The following is a 15,000-nucleotide window of genomic DNA, read 5'->3' as shown; positions in this document are numbered from 1 at the left end:
AGTCTCTCACTCCATCCCTCCATCTCATCCTCGGTCTCCCTCACACACACTCTCCTAGTTAGTCTCTCACGCCATCCACTCACCGATTTGCTGTCAATGTTTGGGGAATTTCCTGTTAAGTTAGTCTCTCACTCCATCCCTCCATCTCATCCTCGGTCTCCCTCACACACACTCTCCTAGTCAGTCTCTCGCGCCATCCACTCACCGATTTGCTGTCAATGTTGGGGAACTTCCTAATGATGTGTTTGATGCAGGATTCCAGGCTTTTGTCAGAGAGGAAGGCTGGTTTAGACTTGGCATCTCCACACGCCTGGAAAAGAAAGAGTTATTAATCTATTTTAGCGTCTATCTATCTATCTATCTGTCTCTCTCACTCTCCATCCCCCCACCTCACACCCCCCTCTCTCATATACCTCCCCGCTCCATCCCTCCATCTCATCCTTGGCCTCCCCCTCCCTCTCCCCCCTCTCTAACTCACTTATATCCTCTCCTTGTTAGTTTCTCACTCTCCACCCCCCCAGCTCACACCCCCCTCTCTCATATACCTCTCCACTCCATCCCTCCATCTCATCCTTGGCCTCCCCCTCTCCAACTCACTTATATCCTCTCCTTGTTAGTTTCTCACTCTCCACCCCCCCCCACCTCACACCCCCCTCTCTCATATACCTCTCCACTCCATCCCTCCATCTCATCCTTGGCCTCCCCCTCCCTCCTCTTTCTCCACCCCACTCACATACTCTCCTAGTCAGTTTCTATATCTCCACTCTCGTCACCACCCCAAGCCTCCACCTCATCCTCGGCCTCCCTCTCCTCTCTCCCTCTCAATCTCTCACACACTCCTCGTCAGTCTCTACAGCACTCATCTCTCCACCTCATCCTCAGTCACCCTCTCACTCACACACTCTCCCAGTCAGTCTCTAGTTCTCAATTCTCTCCAAATTACAATTAATTTATGTAAAATCTATTCATCTCATTCCTAAAACAGCTTTCCACACCCACAAATTAACGAATCAATAAAATGCCTGTCCCACGAGTAATAATCATCAGAAATAAGTTCAAACCTATCCATTTTAATCAATACACATCTCCATTTCAAAATTACATAAGATAAACTGGAATAAATCTTAAAATATATAAAAAACTGAGCATTCGGGAAGCCATGGACCTCGCCCACTTCTAATCCCCGAGCGGAAGGACCTATTTCGGCCGCCATTTCTCTCTTATTTTTACCTTTTTGATGTTGTAAATCCTGGTCAAGATGCCGGTACACCTGTCGTTTAGGATACTCAGCTTCTCGGCGATTTTTTGCTGCGTTGGTGAGAGTGTTCGAGACATTTTGGTTGAAACTTGACAAGATAAACAAACATCACAGACTGAGGGAGGAAGGTTGCATTTCTGAAGAAGATAACAGAAATAAATAATCTACACAGGCAGCCATTTGATAAAGAGTAACTGTATTATAATCATAGAAAAAGTACAATATATTTAATTAATCTAGCCATAAGTACCAGAAAACTGTTAATTAGTCCAGTAGATTGAAGTAACGCCAATTCCCCTTTCATTTAAATAATCAAATAGCCCCTGTACTTCAAAACTTATATATTCTAATACATTCAAATATGCAAATAACAACAAATATATTGGTAAATTGGCCATAAATGAAGCAAAAGAGCCAAATAGCACCATACACATAAACAGCATTGCCAGGCCAATCTCGCCCAATATTTCCCGTAGAATAGCCCAAATTCTAGCCCAATTCTTCAACGGTAGCTTGACTCCTCTCAGTCCCTGTCCGTCTATCTGTCTTGCTATCCTTCTGTCTCTGTCTTACTGTCCGTCTCTCTGCCTATTATGAAGCAAGTAAATTTATCTATATCTATCCATATATTCATCTGTCTGAATATTCATCTATCTATTTATCTATTTATCAGGAGCTGGCATCCCAGTTCTCAAAATGATGTATATTAGTGCTATTACTTTCCTGTAAGCCAAGAAACCATTTACAACGCTGGGTGGTAACCATATCACCAAACCATACGTGCTCCCTACGTCTCAACAAGTGGGTTGGTGGAGGGTTAGTGCCCCTCCCCGTAAAACAACTAACTCAAAGTCAAATGGCCACACTGTTACGCTGGGTGTTTTTCGACTGACTTCTCGTTGTACAGACGCCAGCGATTGAGCGGGGTCCTCTTTCTAGACCTGAAATCGAACACTTACAAAGGAACAGGGCATAAAAACTCGGCAGACACCTTAACACATTGCCTTAGTCCAACTTCATTACAATATACATATAATGGTACACTGAATGTGGATGGGGTAAGGTAATATTGGTATACATTATGTCTTGTATTTTGTTTTTGTTTGGATGGGGTGGAGAGGTATATGAGAGAGGGGGGTGTGAGTTGGGAGCAGGGCAGTGAAATGGCGGGGGACAGGGCGACGTGGAGGCGATTTGTTTGTGGCCACCCCAAACGGGATTGAGGCGTCTGGCAATAAATAGATAGATTTTGTTTTTCTCTTGGAGGGAACTCTTACTGCGGGCTCATGGCCTTTGGTTCCTTCTTCCTCGCATTAAAAAAATTAAATAATAGGCACTGTGCTTACACCTGAGTTACAAACACAAGAGAATATTACATAGATTTGGTGACACTGTTCATACACTCGGATTCTTGGACTCTACATGGTATATTGGTCTCTTGGCACTTGGGTATCGCCACACACTAGTATTACTCTGGCTCTGGGGCGCCTATAGGTATTAACAGAGCGCTCTGGGTAAACTGCGGTAGAGACACTTTATTGGTGTTTCTGTCTCACTGTTTCTATATCACATACAGTCACTGTCACTATTAAGTCTCTAGCACGTCACTGGGCTGCTGAGGTCTGGGCTTAATTGAGGTGGTGCCCGGGGGTTGGAGGAAGCCCTACTGGGGAGCATTTCTGGTCTGGGGTGCAGGGAGGCCCTTTCCTGCTCGGACCTCCTTTCCCACCCTAGGGCAGGGTGAGGAGTAGCAATGTCCAGACAGCCCAATTTGCCCAATCCAATGGGCCATGTTTCCATTCACTCATCATTCAAGCCCCCAGAATCCTGGTTGTATCTGATACGCCAGAAACATTCACCATGTTCTGTAGCTTCACATAAACGTATCCGATAGAGTCAATCCGGACGCTGTCATGTTAAAAAGGGGTGCCCAATCCCTGATCATGCACTTCTCCTCACAACATTCATCCAGCCAGCTTGATCTCTTGTCAGTTCCCTAGCCTCACCAACTTCCATACCTCTCTTCCTCACACACTCATCCACCATATCCCTCCACCTTCTCCTTGGCCTACCTCGCCCCAGTCATTCAATCTCGTTTAAATTTCCAGTCTGTCCTGGGCTATATTCTGCGGTTGGTTATGATCTCTATAATCGTTTTCCCTGTCTTTTTGCCGTTTACTCCACATAACTAAGCAACAGAAAAAGATAATTCTATGCCTACAATATTTCCATGGCACTTCTTCGTGACTGTTATACATCACATTCACGATGGACATGACAAATTACTTCCTAACGCCAGAGGACACCGCCCTTAAAATATAGCCCACCAAAATAGCCCAGTTTCAACATGAGAACCGAAACCTTGGCAACGCTGTAAATAAGTAGCCCAATTGTCCCTTTCAGTACTCCTTTTGCACCATATAATTAATCAATACAGCCTTCAATACAGCAATAAATATAAAGTACTTATTGCCGGTTTTCCAGTCCAGGATTCCATCAAAATCTTTTAGTTTTAATTTAAGAAATGCCATAATGGTGATGTTTATCCTAATTCCTTCACTTCATTTGGCAGACTAAATTGCATCCCATATCAGGAAAAATGGCTATGCTAATACACTCTATATTAATTAAGCTCTTAGATGAATTTAAGCTAACTTTAAAACAATTGGTATTTCCTCCTTTTTCCTTCTCCTTCTAGATTTAGATTAATAACTGAAGCCAATATCAAGAGTACAGGACGTAGTAATGTCAGCTGGTACCGTTGTGTTGTTGTTGCCACGTAAATCTCTGGTAAATATGTTTTTTTGGTCATATTTAAGCAACAGCCATTGTAATTTTCCCTTGTACTTCATCTATATATTGTAAAAATGGCTCATCTATAAATTTTAATGGGTTGAGGAGATAAACACCTATTAAAATGGATGACAAATAGGCTTTCTCTACCCAGATATTTATATTTTTGGTTTGGTGGTGGAGAGAGGGGCCTTCATGCGGTGGCACTGATATAACCGGACAGATGAACTACCTGGTTATATAAATATCCCCAAACTACTGCCCTATCCCCCCTAAAGGATGATGGTGGACTGCAGGGGGAGAGAAACTTCAGCCTGCAGTCTACTGAGCCCTATTTTAGATAAGCCTGGAGACACGGTGGTATACGGGATAGGGAAATTTAAATACTCTTCTCTGTCTCTTTTGGGACACGAATCAGAGGAGAAAGAACGGATATTAGTGACATGAAGCGCATATGCAAAAGTTCCCGTTCCTTCTCCCTGTCAGTCGTTAAGCTTAGAGAGAGAGAGAGAGAAAGCTAGGGAAATACTATAAAGAGAGAGAGAGAGAAAGAGAGAGAGTGTGAGAGAGAGAAAGCTAGGGAAATACTATAAAGAGAGAGCGAAGAGAGAGAGAGAAAGCTAGGGAAATACTATAAAGAGCGAGAGAGAGAGAGAGAGAAAGCTAGGGAAATACTATAAAGAGCGAGAGAGAGAGAGAGAGAAAGCTAGGGAAATACCATAAAGAGAGAGAGAGAGAAAGCTAGGGAAATACCATAAAGAGAGAGAGAGAGAAAGCTAGGGAAATACCATAAAGAGAGAGAGAGAGAAAGCTAGGGAAATACCATAAAGAGAGAGAGAGAGAGAAAGCTAGGGAAATACTATAAAGAGTGAGTGAGACAGACAGACAGAGAGAGAACAAGGAAGTACAATTTCGTGTTTGAGAGACAGACAGACAGACAGAGAGAGACAGAAAGACAGGAGACAGACAGACAGATAGAAAGCAAGGAAGCACAATTTCTTTTTTGAGAGACAGACAGATAGACAGGAGACAGACAGACAGACAGCAAGGAACTACAATTTCATTTTTCGAGACAGATAGACAGAGAGAGAGAGAGAGAGAGAGAAAGACAGGGGACAGACAGACAGCAAGGAAGTAGCTACAGTGTCTTTCTTTCTCCTTCACAGATTTTGAACTGAATGTCACCAAAATGGCCGTCAACATCCAGTCGGCCATCTTAGCCTGGCGATCGTTTGACGTGGGCCGGCTCCAGAAGGAACTAGACGACGATGCCTCAGACCTCGCTGCACGACAAGACGAGTCCGAAGAATCGCGTAAGAAGCTGGTGGAGCTATCGAGGGAGTTTAAGAAGAATACGCCGGAGGATGTGCGTAAGATGGTGGCCTCGCTACTTAAGAACTTCCAGACGGAGATCGATAACTTGAACAAAAGGAGTAAACACGCTGAGACGGCTTTCCTCAATGTTTACAAGAGGGTTATTGACATTGCTGACCCCCTGCCGACCCTAGAGTACTGCGCCGGGCTTGAGAAGAAGGTCGGACGCTACGCAGACTTGGAGATAGAGAATAAGAACTTACGCGAAACCTTACGCGAGTATAACGAAGAATTCAAGGAAGTTCGGAATCAAGATGTGACGATTAAGACTTTACGAGAGAAGATTAAGCACTATGAAGACCTAATGGATGAAAGTATATGGCAGAAGACGAAGGAGTTGGAGAGAGAGTTGAACCGGCAGTACACGGAGAAGGAACGACTGCTACACGAGACACAGGAGTCCGTAGTGAGGAGGCTACAGGATGCCGAGGGTAGAGCGAGTTTACTGCAGTCTACCCTGGATGCCGCACAGTCGGAACTTTTCGAGCTGAAGAGTAAATCGGAGGAGACGAATTTTGCTAAACTGGAAGAGACAGATATATTGATTAACGACCTTGAACGAGCCAATCAGAGAGCTGCAGCCGCTGAAAGGGAAACGACACAGCTCAGGCAACAAGTCCAGGCCCTAACGATCGCGCAGAACGAGGCACAGACACGAACAGCATCAGTAAACGAGGTCGAGTCATCCGCAGAGAGCCTAGCAAGGTCATCACTTGAAACAGAACTTGCATCAAAGGACAAGGAAATCGCTCAGTTAGTTAATGACCTACAGACTCTACAAACCACTCTTAACGACCTCAGAAACCACTCCTCGGAACAGCTTAACGACCTGGAAGGGAAATTGGAGGAGAGTTTGAATGCCAATAGGAAACTAAGGGAGAAGATGGAGGCGCAGAACGACTATGAGGAGATTAAAAGGGAACTGAGCATCATGAAGCTGGTGGAATTTGGTCCGTCGAGTAACTCATCCGCAGAATCATCCGAATCGACCTCAAAGCCTCTGGAGATTCTTTTACTGGAGAAAACGAAGAGCCTACAGAATGAAAACACTACCCTGAAGCAGTCCAACACCTGCCTGACGGAGAAACTGAGGGAGTTGGAGAACGACTGTGGTACCTTGCGTTCGACGGTGGCGGAGCAGAAGAACTTGATAGTACACCTCGAGTCTGATCTGTCCTCCGTTCAATCCCTCTCGACTTTATACCGAGGAGAAGGAGAGGGATCATCCATGCCGGAGATAGTGGCCGAGGCTGTACGAGGCGCCTCCAGCACCCCTCCTCTTCCCCCACCGCCTCCAGTCTACCCGGAGCCGCGCACCCCAACCCCAGGCGCCTCCCCGGACCTCCCATCCGCCGCCGAGTCCCTGCTACCCATCGTGTCGTCACAGAGGGAGCGGTTTAGACAGCGGAATGAGGAGTTGGAAGCCGAACTGACCACCAAAACACAGCAAATGATCGTCCTTCAGAACGAGCTGGATTCCCTGAGAGCCGATAACCTGAAGCTGTACGAGAAAATCCGATTCTTACAGTCCTACCAGGGGCGGCAGACGAGGGACGACACACCGGCCGAATCACGCTACAGTAGCCAGTACGAGGAGGCCCTTGACCCCTTCTCATCCTTCTCGCGTAAGGAGAAACTCAGACGATATGCTGCCTTAAGTCCGTTTGAGAAAGTCACCTTATCTATGGGGCACTTTATCCTAAGTAACAAGACCGCGCGTACAGTCACCTTCATGTACACGGCCTTGGTACACATCCTAATCTTCCTGGTTCTGTACAAACTCGCGCACACGGAGTCCTGTAAGAGAGATTTTGCCTCCGATTGTGCGCAGAAATTTGCCGAGCACATGCACCAGGTCCATGGCGATGAGAGTTTTGGTCGTGTGTGAAGGTGTGGTGGAAACAAGGCAATTAGAGGTGGAGGGTTGTTAGTGTGGTGGTTCCTGGGTTGTTTAGAGAGAGAGTGAGTGTGTGTGTGTGTGTGTGTGTGTGTGTGTGTGTGTGTGTGTGTGTAGGGCAGCATTAGTGTACAGGTGTACGAAAAAGTACCGTTACTCGGGAAATGCAGGCGTACCAACAGTTCCCTAGCCCCCTGCCTGTTTTTCCTAAATCATCGTCATTGATCATATCGCTTAGCACAAAGATGTAATGATACTTTTTTGTGCAGTTGTACATGTGTGTTATATTTTCCATATTTAATTAAATGGTATAGAGATCGTTTTTAGCTTATATATAGTCTTGGCATTCTTTTTTTGTATATAGTTTAAATATATGAGTATATTTTGGGATATATATGTATCTATAATTCCTCCATTATTATTATTATTATTATTATTAATATTATTATTATTATTTGCATTATTTCATTTTCTGTTTTTTTTTATGTATCTGTAAGTCCTGTATTATTATTATTATTATTATTATTATTATTATTATTATTTGCATTATTTTTGTTTTTGGTTGTTGTTAATACTTTGGTTTAAATAATTTTTGAAAGTTATTGGTTTGGGTATATGTGTAATTATCTTTATTATTATTGAAGATGAAAATATAAATTCATCATCATTATCATCATCATCATCAAACAACAAGGAAAGAGGCACCACAAAGGAGGAAGAACTATCAGAAATATTACCACTACTACTTCTGCTATTACTACTACTACTACTTCTACTACTACTACTTCTACTACTACTACTACTACTACTACTACTACTACTCTACTACTACTACTACTACTACTACTACTACTACTACTACTACTACTATAATGTTACTAGAGCATTGAATTTATACGCAGATATAAGTATAAGTATATTGTATTTAATAATATACTTGTTATATAAGGCGTTGTATGATTTGCCTCTGTTGTTGTTGTTGTTGTATGTGTTAGGAGTGACCAGCCTCCCCGCCCCTGAGTAGCATTTTGTGGCCAAGAAACCCTACCACTCCTCAGATGATAGTCCCCACAGGCTCCAACCCGCTAGAATGGGCATCATTTGGTGTTATGGTTACCACCCAGCACTGTAAATGGTTTCCTAGAATAAAGACTGTTTGGCTTGTTATATAGAGTCACCTGGAGAGAAAGAGAGAGAGAGAGAGGAGGCTCAAGAATGTGAATGGGTAGCAATGAGAGAGAGAGAGAGAAGAGTAACATTCTTGGTATAATGAAAGAGAGTTGAGAAAGTAAGAGAAGAGAGAGTAACATAGTTGGTACAGTGAGAGAGAGAGAGAGAAGAGTAACATTCTTGGTGTAATGAAAGAGAGTTGAGAAAGTAAGAGAAGAGAGAGTAACATAGTTGGTACAGTGAGAGAGAGAGAGATGAGAAAGTAAGAAAAGAGACTAACTTTCTTGGCACAATGAGAGAGAGAGGGAGAGAAAAGAGGTAGTGAAACATACTTGGTACCAATGTGAGAGAGAGAGAGAGAGAAAGTAAGAAAAGATATAGAGTAATAGTCTGTACCAACGAGAGAGAGAGAGAGAGAGAGAGAGAGAGAGAGAGAGAGAGAGAGTTGGTACCAATGAGAGATGAGAATATAAGGAACAAATACGAGAGAGAGAGAGAGAGAGCGATGAGAAAGTAAGAAAGAGATAGAGTAACATTCTTGGTTCAATGAGAGTTGACACCAATGTGAGAAAGAGAAAGAGAGTTGGCACCAATGTGAGAGAGAGAGAGAGAAAGAGAGAGGGAGTTGGTACCAATGTGAGAGAGAGAGAGAGAGAGAGAGAGAGAGGGAGTTGGTACCACTGTGAGAGGTGTCATATGAAAGTGATCTGGCAACACTGACGTCAGCTGTTTTCCCATAACAAACTCAGTCAAAAAATCTTATCGATATCCATTCAGCTTTATATGTGCATTTTTTTGAGTATATAAGGTTAGTAATGGGATTTTGAGTTGGTTTTTGAGTCCCATAGGCTGTTTTGAGTTGTATAATAAGCTAAATATGTCACGTAGGGAATTGATATGAAGTGTTTGGCTTCTTGATGGAAATTTGTGAATATATTGGTAGAAATAATACGTATGGTAAGGAATGTTATATATAAGGTTAGTAATGGGATTTTGAGTTGGTTTTTGAGTCCCATAGGCTGTTTTGAGTTGTATAATAAGCTAAATATGTCACGTAGGGAATTGATATGAAGTGGCTGGCTTGCTGACGGGAATATATTGGTAAAAATAATACGTATGGTAAGGAATTTTGTATATAAGGTTGGCAATGGGATTTTGAGTTGGTTTTTGAGTCCCATAGGCTGTTTTGAGTTGTATAATAAGCTAAATATGTTACGTGGGGAATTGATATGAAGAGTCTGGGTTCGTGATAGGAATTGGTGAATATATTGGTAAAGTTGAAGGAATATTGCAAGAATTTTGGACATATATAGATTTAAGGGAAGGAAAAATGCAAAAGAATGATTTATAATAACTTTTTCACTGCCCAAAAAGGAAATTCGTCCCCCAAACTCCATTCTCATGCCCATTATTATCTATCTATCTATCTATAGCCCGACACCCTAATCCCGCAAAGGGTGGCCACAGACAAAACGCCTCCAAGTCACTCTGTCACCCACCATTTGACTGCCCTCCCCCCAACTCACTCCCCCCTCCCTCCTGTACCTCTCCACTCCATCCCTCCACCTCATCCTCGGTCTACCCCTCCCTCTCCCTCCCACCACCTCACCTACATACACCCTCTTAGTCAGTCTTTTCATTCTCCATTCTGACATTAGATTTATAATAACACTTTCAGTCCCAAAAGGGAAATGCGTCTCCCAAACTCCATTCTGGTGCCCATTACTGTACATTTGGCTGATCTGAGGTACCACAACACCCTCATACAGCCTCCTCTTTACATCCATTCTAAGCAAACGACATCTAAACACTTTTTTCATTCCTCCCAGCACCTTTCCTTCTTCATTCATTCTAAACTTCACTTCTGCATCTATTCTTCCATCCACAGCAACATGTGACCCTAAATACTTAACACACTCTACCTCCTCAAGCAACTCACCGTTTCATTCGTAAAGGTTCCAACGTGCGTGCCTGTGTCGGCCTTGGTCACCTAATGGCTGCTCTCCACGCTGCACGATCCATTGCAGCCTCCCTGTTCAGTCTCTTAACCCTAAGGTCACACTTAATGACCTCGTCCCATGTCTTTCTCACCCCTCATAACCCCACCCCCAATATTAACACTTCTCACCCTCCTCACCCAGTTATCATCCCCCATCCTCTCCACATGTCCAAACCATCTTGGTCTACCTCTCCTCATCACAACAACACACTCCAGTCCCATCCTTCCTCCCAAACTATCTCAGTCTACCCCTCCTCATCACAAACCATCTCAGTCTACCCCTCCTCGTCACAACACCAATACACTCCAGTCCCATCCTTCCTCCCAAACCATCTCAGTCTACCCCTCCTCATCACAAACCATCTCAATCTACCCCTCCTCATCACAACACCAATACACTCCAGTCCCATCCTTCCTCTCAACTCTTCCATCATAAACCCAGCCCCCCCAGGCCTTGGATGCGTTGTTATATAAAGGTCAGGTATTGGAGAGTGAGAGACTGACAAGGAGAGTGTATGTGAGTGAGGTGGAGGTGCGGGAGGCCAAGGATGAGCTGGGGGGATGGAGTGGAGAGGATGGAAAGCAAGAGACTACTGTGGAGAATGTATGTGAGTGAGGTGGAGGTGGGGAGAGGGAGGGGGAGGCTGAGGATGAGATGGAGGGATGGAGTGGAGAGGTATATGAGAGAGGGGGGTGTGAGCTGGAAGGAGGGCAGTGAAATGGCAGGGGACAGGGTGACATGGAGGCGATTTGTTTGTGGCCACCCCTTACGGGATTAAGGCGTCTGGCAATAGATAGATAGATAGTGAAAAGAGTGTGATGAAAATGATGATGATGATGATGATGATGATGGTGGTGATGATGATGATGATTGATGATGATGATGATGGTGATGATGATTGATGATGGTGATGATGATTGATGATGATGATGATGATGATGATGATGATGATGATGATGATGATGATGATGATGGTGATGATGATGATGATGATTGATGATGGTGATGATCATTCGATTTTATTTTCATAGAGGCAGTAATGAGTATAGATATTTTTTTCATTTTCATTTATTTACAGGGAGGAGTACACCCTGTGAAGGATGTCAACCAACCCCTTTGGCCCCCCTGACCCGCCTGGATACGAGGAAGACGACGCACGGAGTTTTTTTGATCAGCTTTCAGCTCAGGTCCCTTCCATGGACTCGGCACCACCCCACATGAGTGAAGCATTGCCAGTCGAGGTCACAGCGAGCCCACAGCCCGATCTCACGAGCCAGGAGACCTCGGCTCGTGAGTCTAATGCCCAGATCAGCCCTCAGATCACACAGAAACTCACCAGCGCATCAAGTGAGGTAATCATCAGTAATCAGGTAACTGGACCGAGTAGCCAAGAAACACTGCTAAGTAACCAAGGACCTGGGCTAGAAACCGGGCTAGGTGATGGAGGAACCGGGCTACTTAATCCTGGGTACGAGCAGCCGCCAATAACTGACTCGGCCATCGCGGAAACGCAGAATTTTCCCCCGACACAAGATGCAGGTCGGCCGGCACATCCGAACCTCATGGGTACGCAGTTTAACATCCCCCTGACCCCACAGTACGATTCGACAGCCAGGGAATCCATTTTTGCCGCGCATTTGCCGACCCCAGAGCACCTCGGAGGCACAACATCGCTGGAGAGCACCGTACCGACGCAGTTGACGCCTGTGCAGTCGGCGATGATGATGAGCATGACCACATCGATGCTGGTGACCAATCCCTCGCCCCAGAGCTGCATCGACATCGAGGCAACAACCGCTAAATTCCAGCAAGCCAGTCTGGGGAGCGAGGCGGGCAACGTTAGCGGAAATATGGGCAGTTTTAGCCGAAATGTAAACAACCTTGGTGGTGGTGGTGCGAATAACCCTGCTGGTGGTGCGAATAACCCTGCTGGTGGTGTGAATAAGCCTGCTGGTGGTGCGAATAACCCTGGTGGACATTCAAACGATCTTGGTCAACAAACTGTCGCAAATGAGGATGGTTCGGCTGGACAGGGAACCGTCTCGGCCTCGTCAGTCCCCAGCCAAACTACCCCTAACCCTGTTTCGAAGGCGACGACCACTACTGAGGCCGTCCCACCAGTCTCCTTGGTTACTAGTCAGCAGGGCACACCTCCCCCTGCTTCTGTACCAAAGGAAATAGTTCAAGAAGGGTTTAGTAACATGAAACAGTTTGAAACGCCAAGTAGAGGGGAGTTGGCAGGTGGTATGAAAGGAAAACAGGGTGAAACGGAGGCATATAAGTTGAAACAGGGTGAAACGGAGGCATATAAGTTGAAACAGACAGACACGGAGGGATTTAAAACGAAACAGACAGACACAGAGGCATTTAACAGAGCCAAACAGAGTGAGTCGAACTTATTCAAGTATTTCGGCAGCACAAAGAAGGCTAATCCGTTCGACAGCCTCGGGGGTGCGATGCCGGGCGGGGGGAACGAGTCAGCGATGATCAACCCCGTGTACATGTCCCCCACGGAGAGCTTCAACATCAGCAACGCCATCCCCTCGCCGGATTCGTTCCTGACGCCAGCGACGGAGCAAGACGTCTTCACCGCGAGTCTCCTATCGAGCGACGCGGATCGGAGACACGATTCCTGGATACCCTCGGAGGCCACGAAGCAAGCGTTGGTCTCCATGGCTACCAGTCCACCAGGCACATACTTCCCGGAGAGAGACCTGCTGACCATGCCTGGGATTGCTGTGAAGGAGGATTTTGTGGGTATTATTATTATTATTATTATTATTATTATTATTTTTGTTATTATTATTATTATTATTATTATTATTATTATTTTTATTGTTATTATTATTATTATTATTTTTATTATTATTATTATTATTATTATTATTTTTATTGTTATTATTATTATTATTATTTTTATTATTATTATTATTATTATTATTATTTTTATTGTTATTATTATTATTATTATTTTTATTATTATTATTATTATTATTATTATTTTTATTGTTATTATTATTATTATTTTGTAAGAGTAACAAACCACCTACACACACACACACACACACACACACACACACACACACACACACAACTGCTACCACCACCACCACCACCACCAATAATCATCATCATCATCATCATCATCACCACCACCACCACCACCACCACCACCACCACCACCACCACCACAACAACCTCCTCGTTCTTCTTCTCCAGGGTGACCCAGTGAAGAACCTGGTGCGCACATATCTTGGCGAGGAACAGGCAGCCAAACGAGTGGTCCTAACGGCCTCGTCAGTGACCCAGGATGACAGGGGCCTCCGGCAGCTCATATCGGCCGGCTGCTACCACGCGGCAGTAAATTTAACCACACAGCTCCTCACCGTCTATGGCCAGGGTGAGGGCCGGGCCGGTCACCCCAGCAAACACACTGCACACTCCATACAGGTGGGTTTAAGAGCCCTAACACCTTTTCCTGAGTGATTTAGTTGGGTTATTGCACCTTACAGTCTTCTTCTGTGTTGTATAAATCCTTCTAATGTCACCCAGACTCCCTAGCACCTTTTCCTAAGTGATTTATTTTGTTTATTACGCCTTACTGTCTTTTTCTGTGTTACATAAATCCTTCCAATATCACCATACCCTGCATAAAGCTCCCTAACACCTTTTCCTGAGTGATTTAGTTGGATTATTGCACCTTGCTGTCCTCTTCTATGTTGTATAAATCCTTCTAATGTCACCCAGACCCCCTAACACATTTTCCTGAGTGATTTAGTTGGGTTATTGTGCCTTACTGTCCTCTTCTGTGTTGTATAAATCCGTCTAATATCACCTAAGCTCCTTAACACCTTTTCCTGAGTGATTTAGTTGGGTTATTACACCATACTGTCTTCTTCTGTGTTGTATAAATCCTTCCAATATCACCATACTCTTCATAAAGCTCCCTAACACATTTTCGTAAGTGATTTAGTTGGGTTATAGGACCTTACGGTCCTCTTCTGTGTTGTATAAATCCTGCTAATGTCACCCAGTCCCCCTAGCACCTTTTCCTGTGTGATTTAGTTGGGTTATTGCACCTTACAGTCTTCTTCTGTGTTGTATAAATCCTTCTAATATCACCTAAGCTCCCTAGCACCTTTTCCTGAGTGATTTAGTTGGGTTATTGCACCTTACTGTCCTCTTCTGTGTTGTATAAATCCTTCTAATATACTATAAGCCCCCTAACACCTTTTCCTGTGTGATTCAGTTGGGTTATTGCACCTTACGATGATGATGATGGTGAGCATGATGATGACAGTGATGATGATAATAATAATGATAATGATAGTAATGATGACAATAACAGTAATGATAATAATAATAGTAATAATAATAATGATAATAATAATAATAATAATGATTCTTTGTCTCTACTGCCCAGCTGTAATTACGAATGCGTTTATGATTTACGATTATATTCATGATTTACAATATATGATTCTACTGTGTTTACAATTCTGTGTATG

General features: G+C 44.1%; 3 protein-coding genes across 3 annotated transcripts in view; 2 read left to right on the top strand and 1 right to left on the bottom strand.

Annotated features, from left to right (window-relative positions):
* The window catches only part of Hem (Nck associated protein 1 Hem), a 30,038-nt gene extending 28,674 nt beyond the window's left edge, over window positions 1-1,364 (bottom strand). Inside the window, exons 1-2 of the mRNA XM_080279954.1 lie at window positions 1,231-1,364; window positions 206-310 (exon numbers count right to left, since the gene is read on the bottom strand). Coding sequence (XP_080136080.1) covers window positions 206-310; window positions 1,231-1,335 — 210 coding nt within the window. The 5' untranslated portion in view covers window positions 1,336-1,364. The remainder of the gene's footprint in view (window positions 1-205; window positions 311-1,230) is intronic.
* A 2,644-nt stretch (window positions 1,365-4,008) lies between these two features.
* Window positions 4,009-7,731, top strand: LOC145409584 (protein CASP-like). Its single transcript, XM_080279948.1, has 2 exons — window positions 4,009-4,048; window positions 5,218-7,731. The coding sequence occupies exon 2, from the start codon at window positions 5,241-5,243 to the stop codon at window positions 7,311-7,313; it is 2,073 nt and encodes a 690-aa protein (XP_080136074.1). The 5' UTR covers window positions 4,009-4,048; window positions 5,218-5,240; the 3' UTR covers window positions 7,314-7,731.
* Window positions 7,732-11,592: 3,861 nt separating this feature from the next.
* LOC145409695 (uncharacterized) overlaps window positions 11,593-15,000 on the top strand; it is an 11,351-nt gene continuing 7,943 nt past the window's right edge. Inside the window, exons 1-2 of the mRNA XM_080280053.1 lie at window positions 11,593-13,245; window positions 13,712-13,942. Of these exons, the coding sequence (XP_080136179.1) occupies window positions 11,593-13,245; window positions 13,712-13,942 (1,884 nt within the window). The remainder of the gene's footprint in view (window positions 13,246-13,711; window positions 13,943-15,000) is intronic.

This window comes from Coenobita brevimanus, chromosome 9 (genome assembly GCF_032717465.1).
Source record: "Coenobita brevimanus isolate Jiangsu-jjx chromosome 9, ASM3271746v2, whole genome shotgun sequence".
Lineage (NCBI taxonomy): Eukaryota > Metazoa > Arthropoda > Malacostraca > Decapoda > Coenobitidae > Coenobita > Coenobita brevimanus.
Note: the sequence above shows the minus strand (reverse complement) of the source record. Positions and strands in the feature narration are given on the sequence as shown.

Excerpts from the sequence above, each read along its gene's own strand:
- LOC145409584 (XM_080279948.1), top strand. The coding sequence starts at position 5,241 with ATGGCCGTCAACATCCAGTCGGCCATCTTAGCCTGGCGATCGTTTGAC.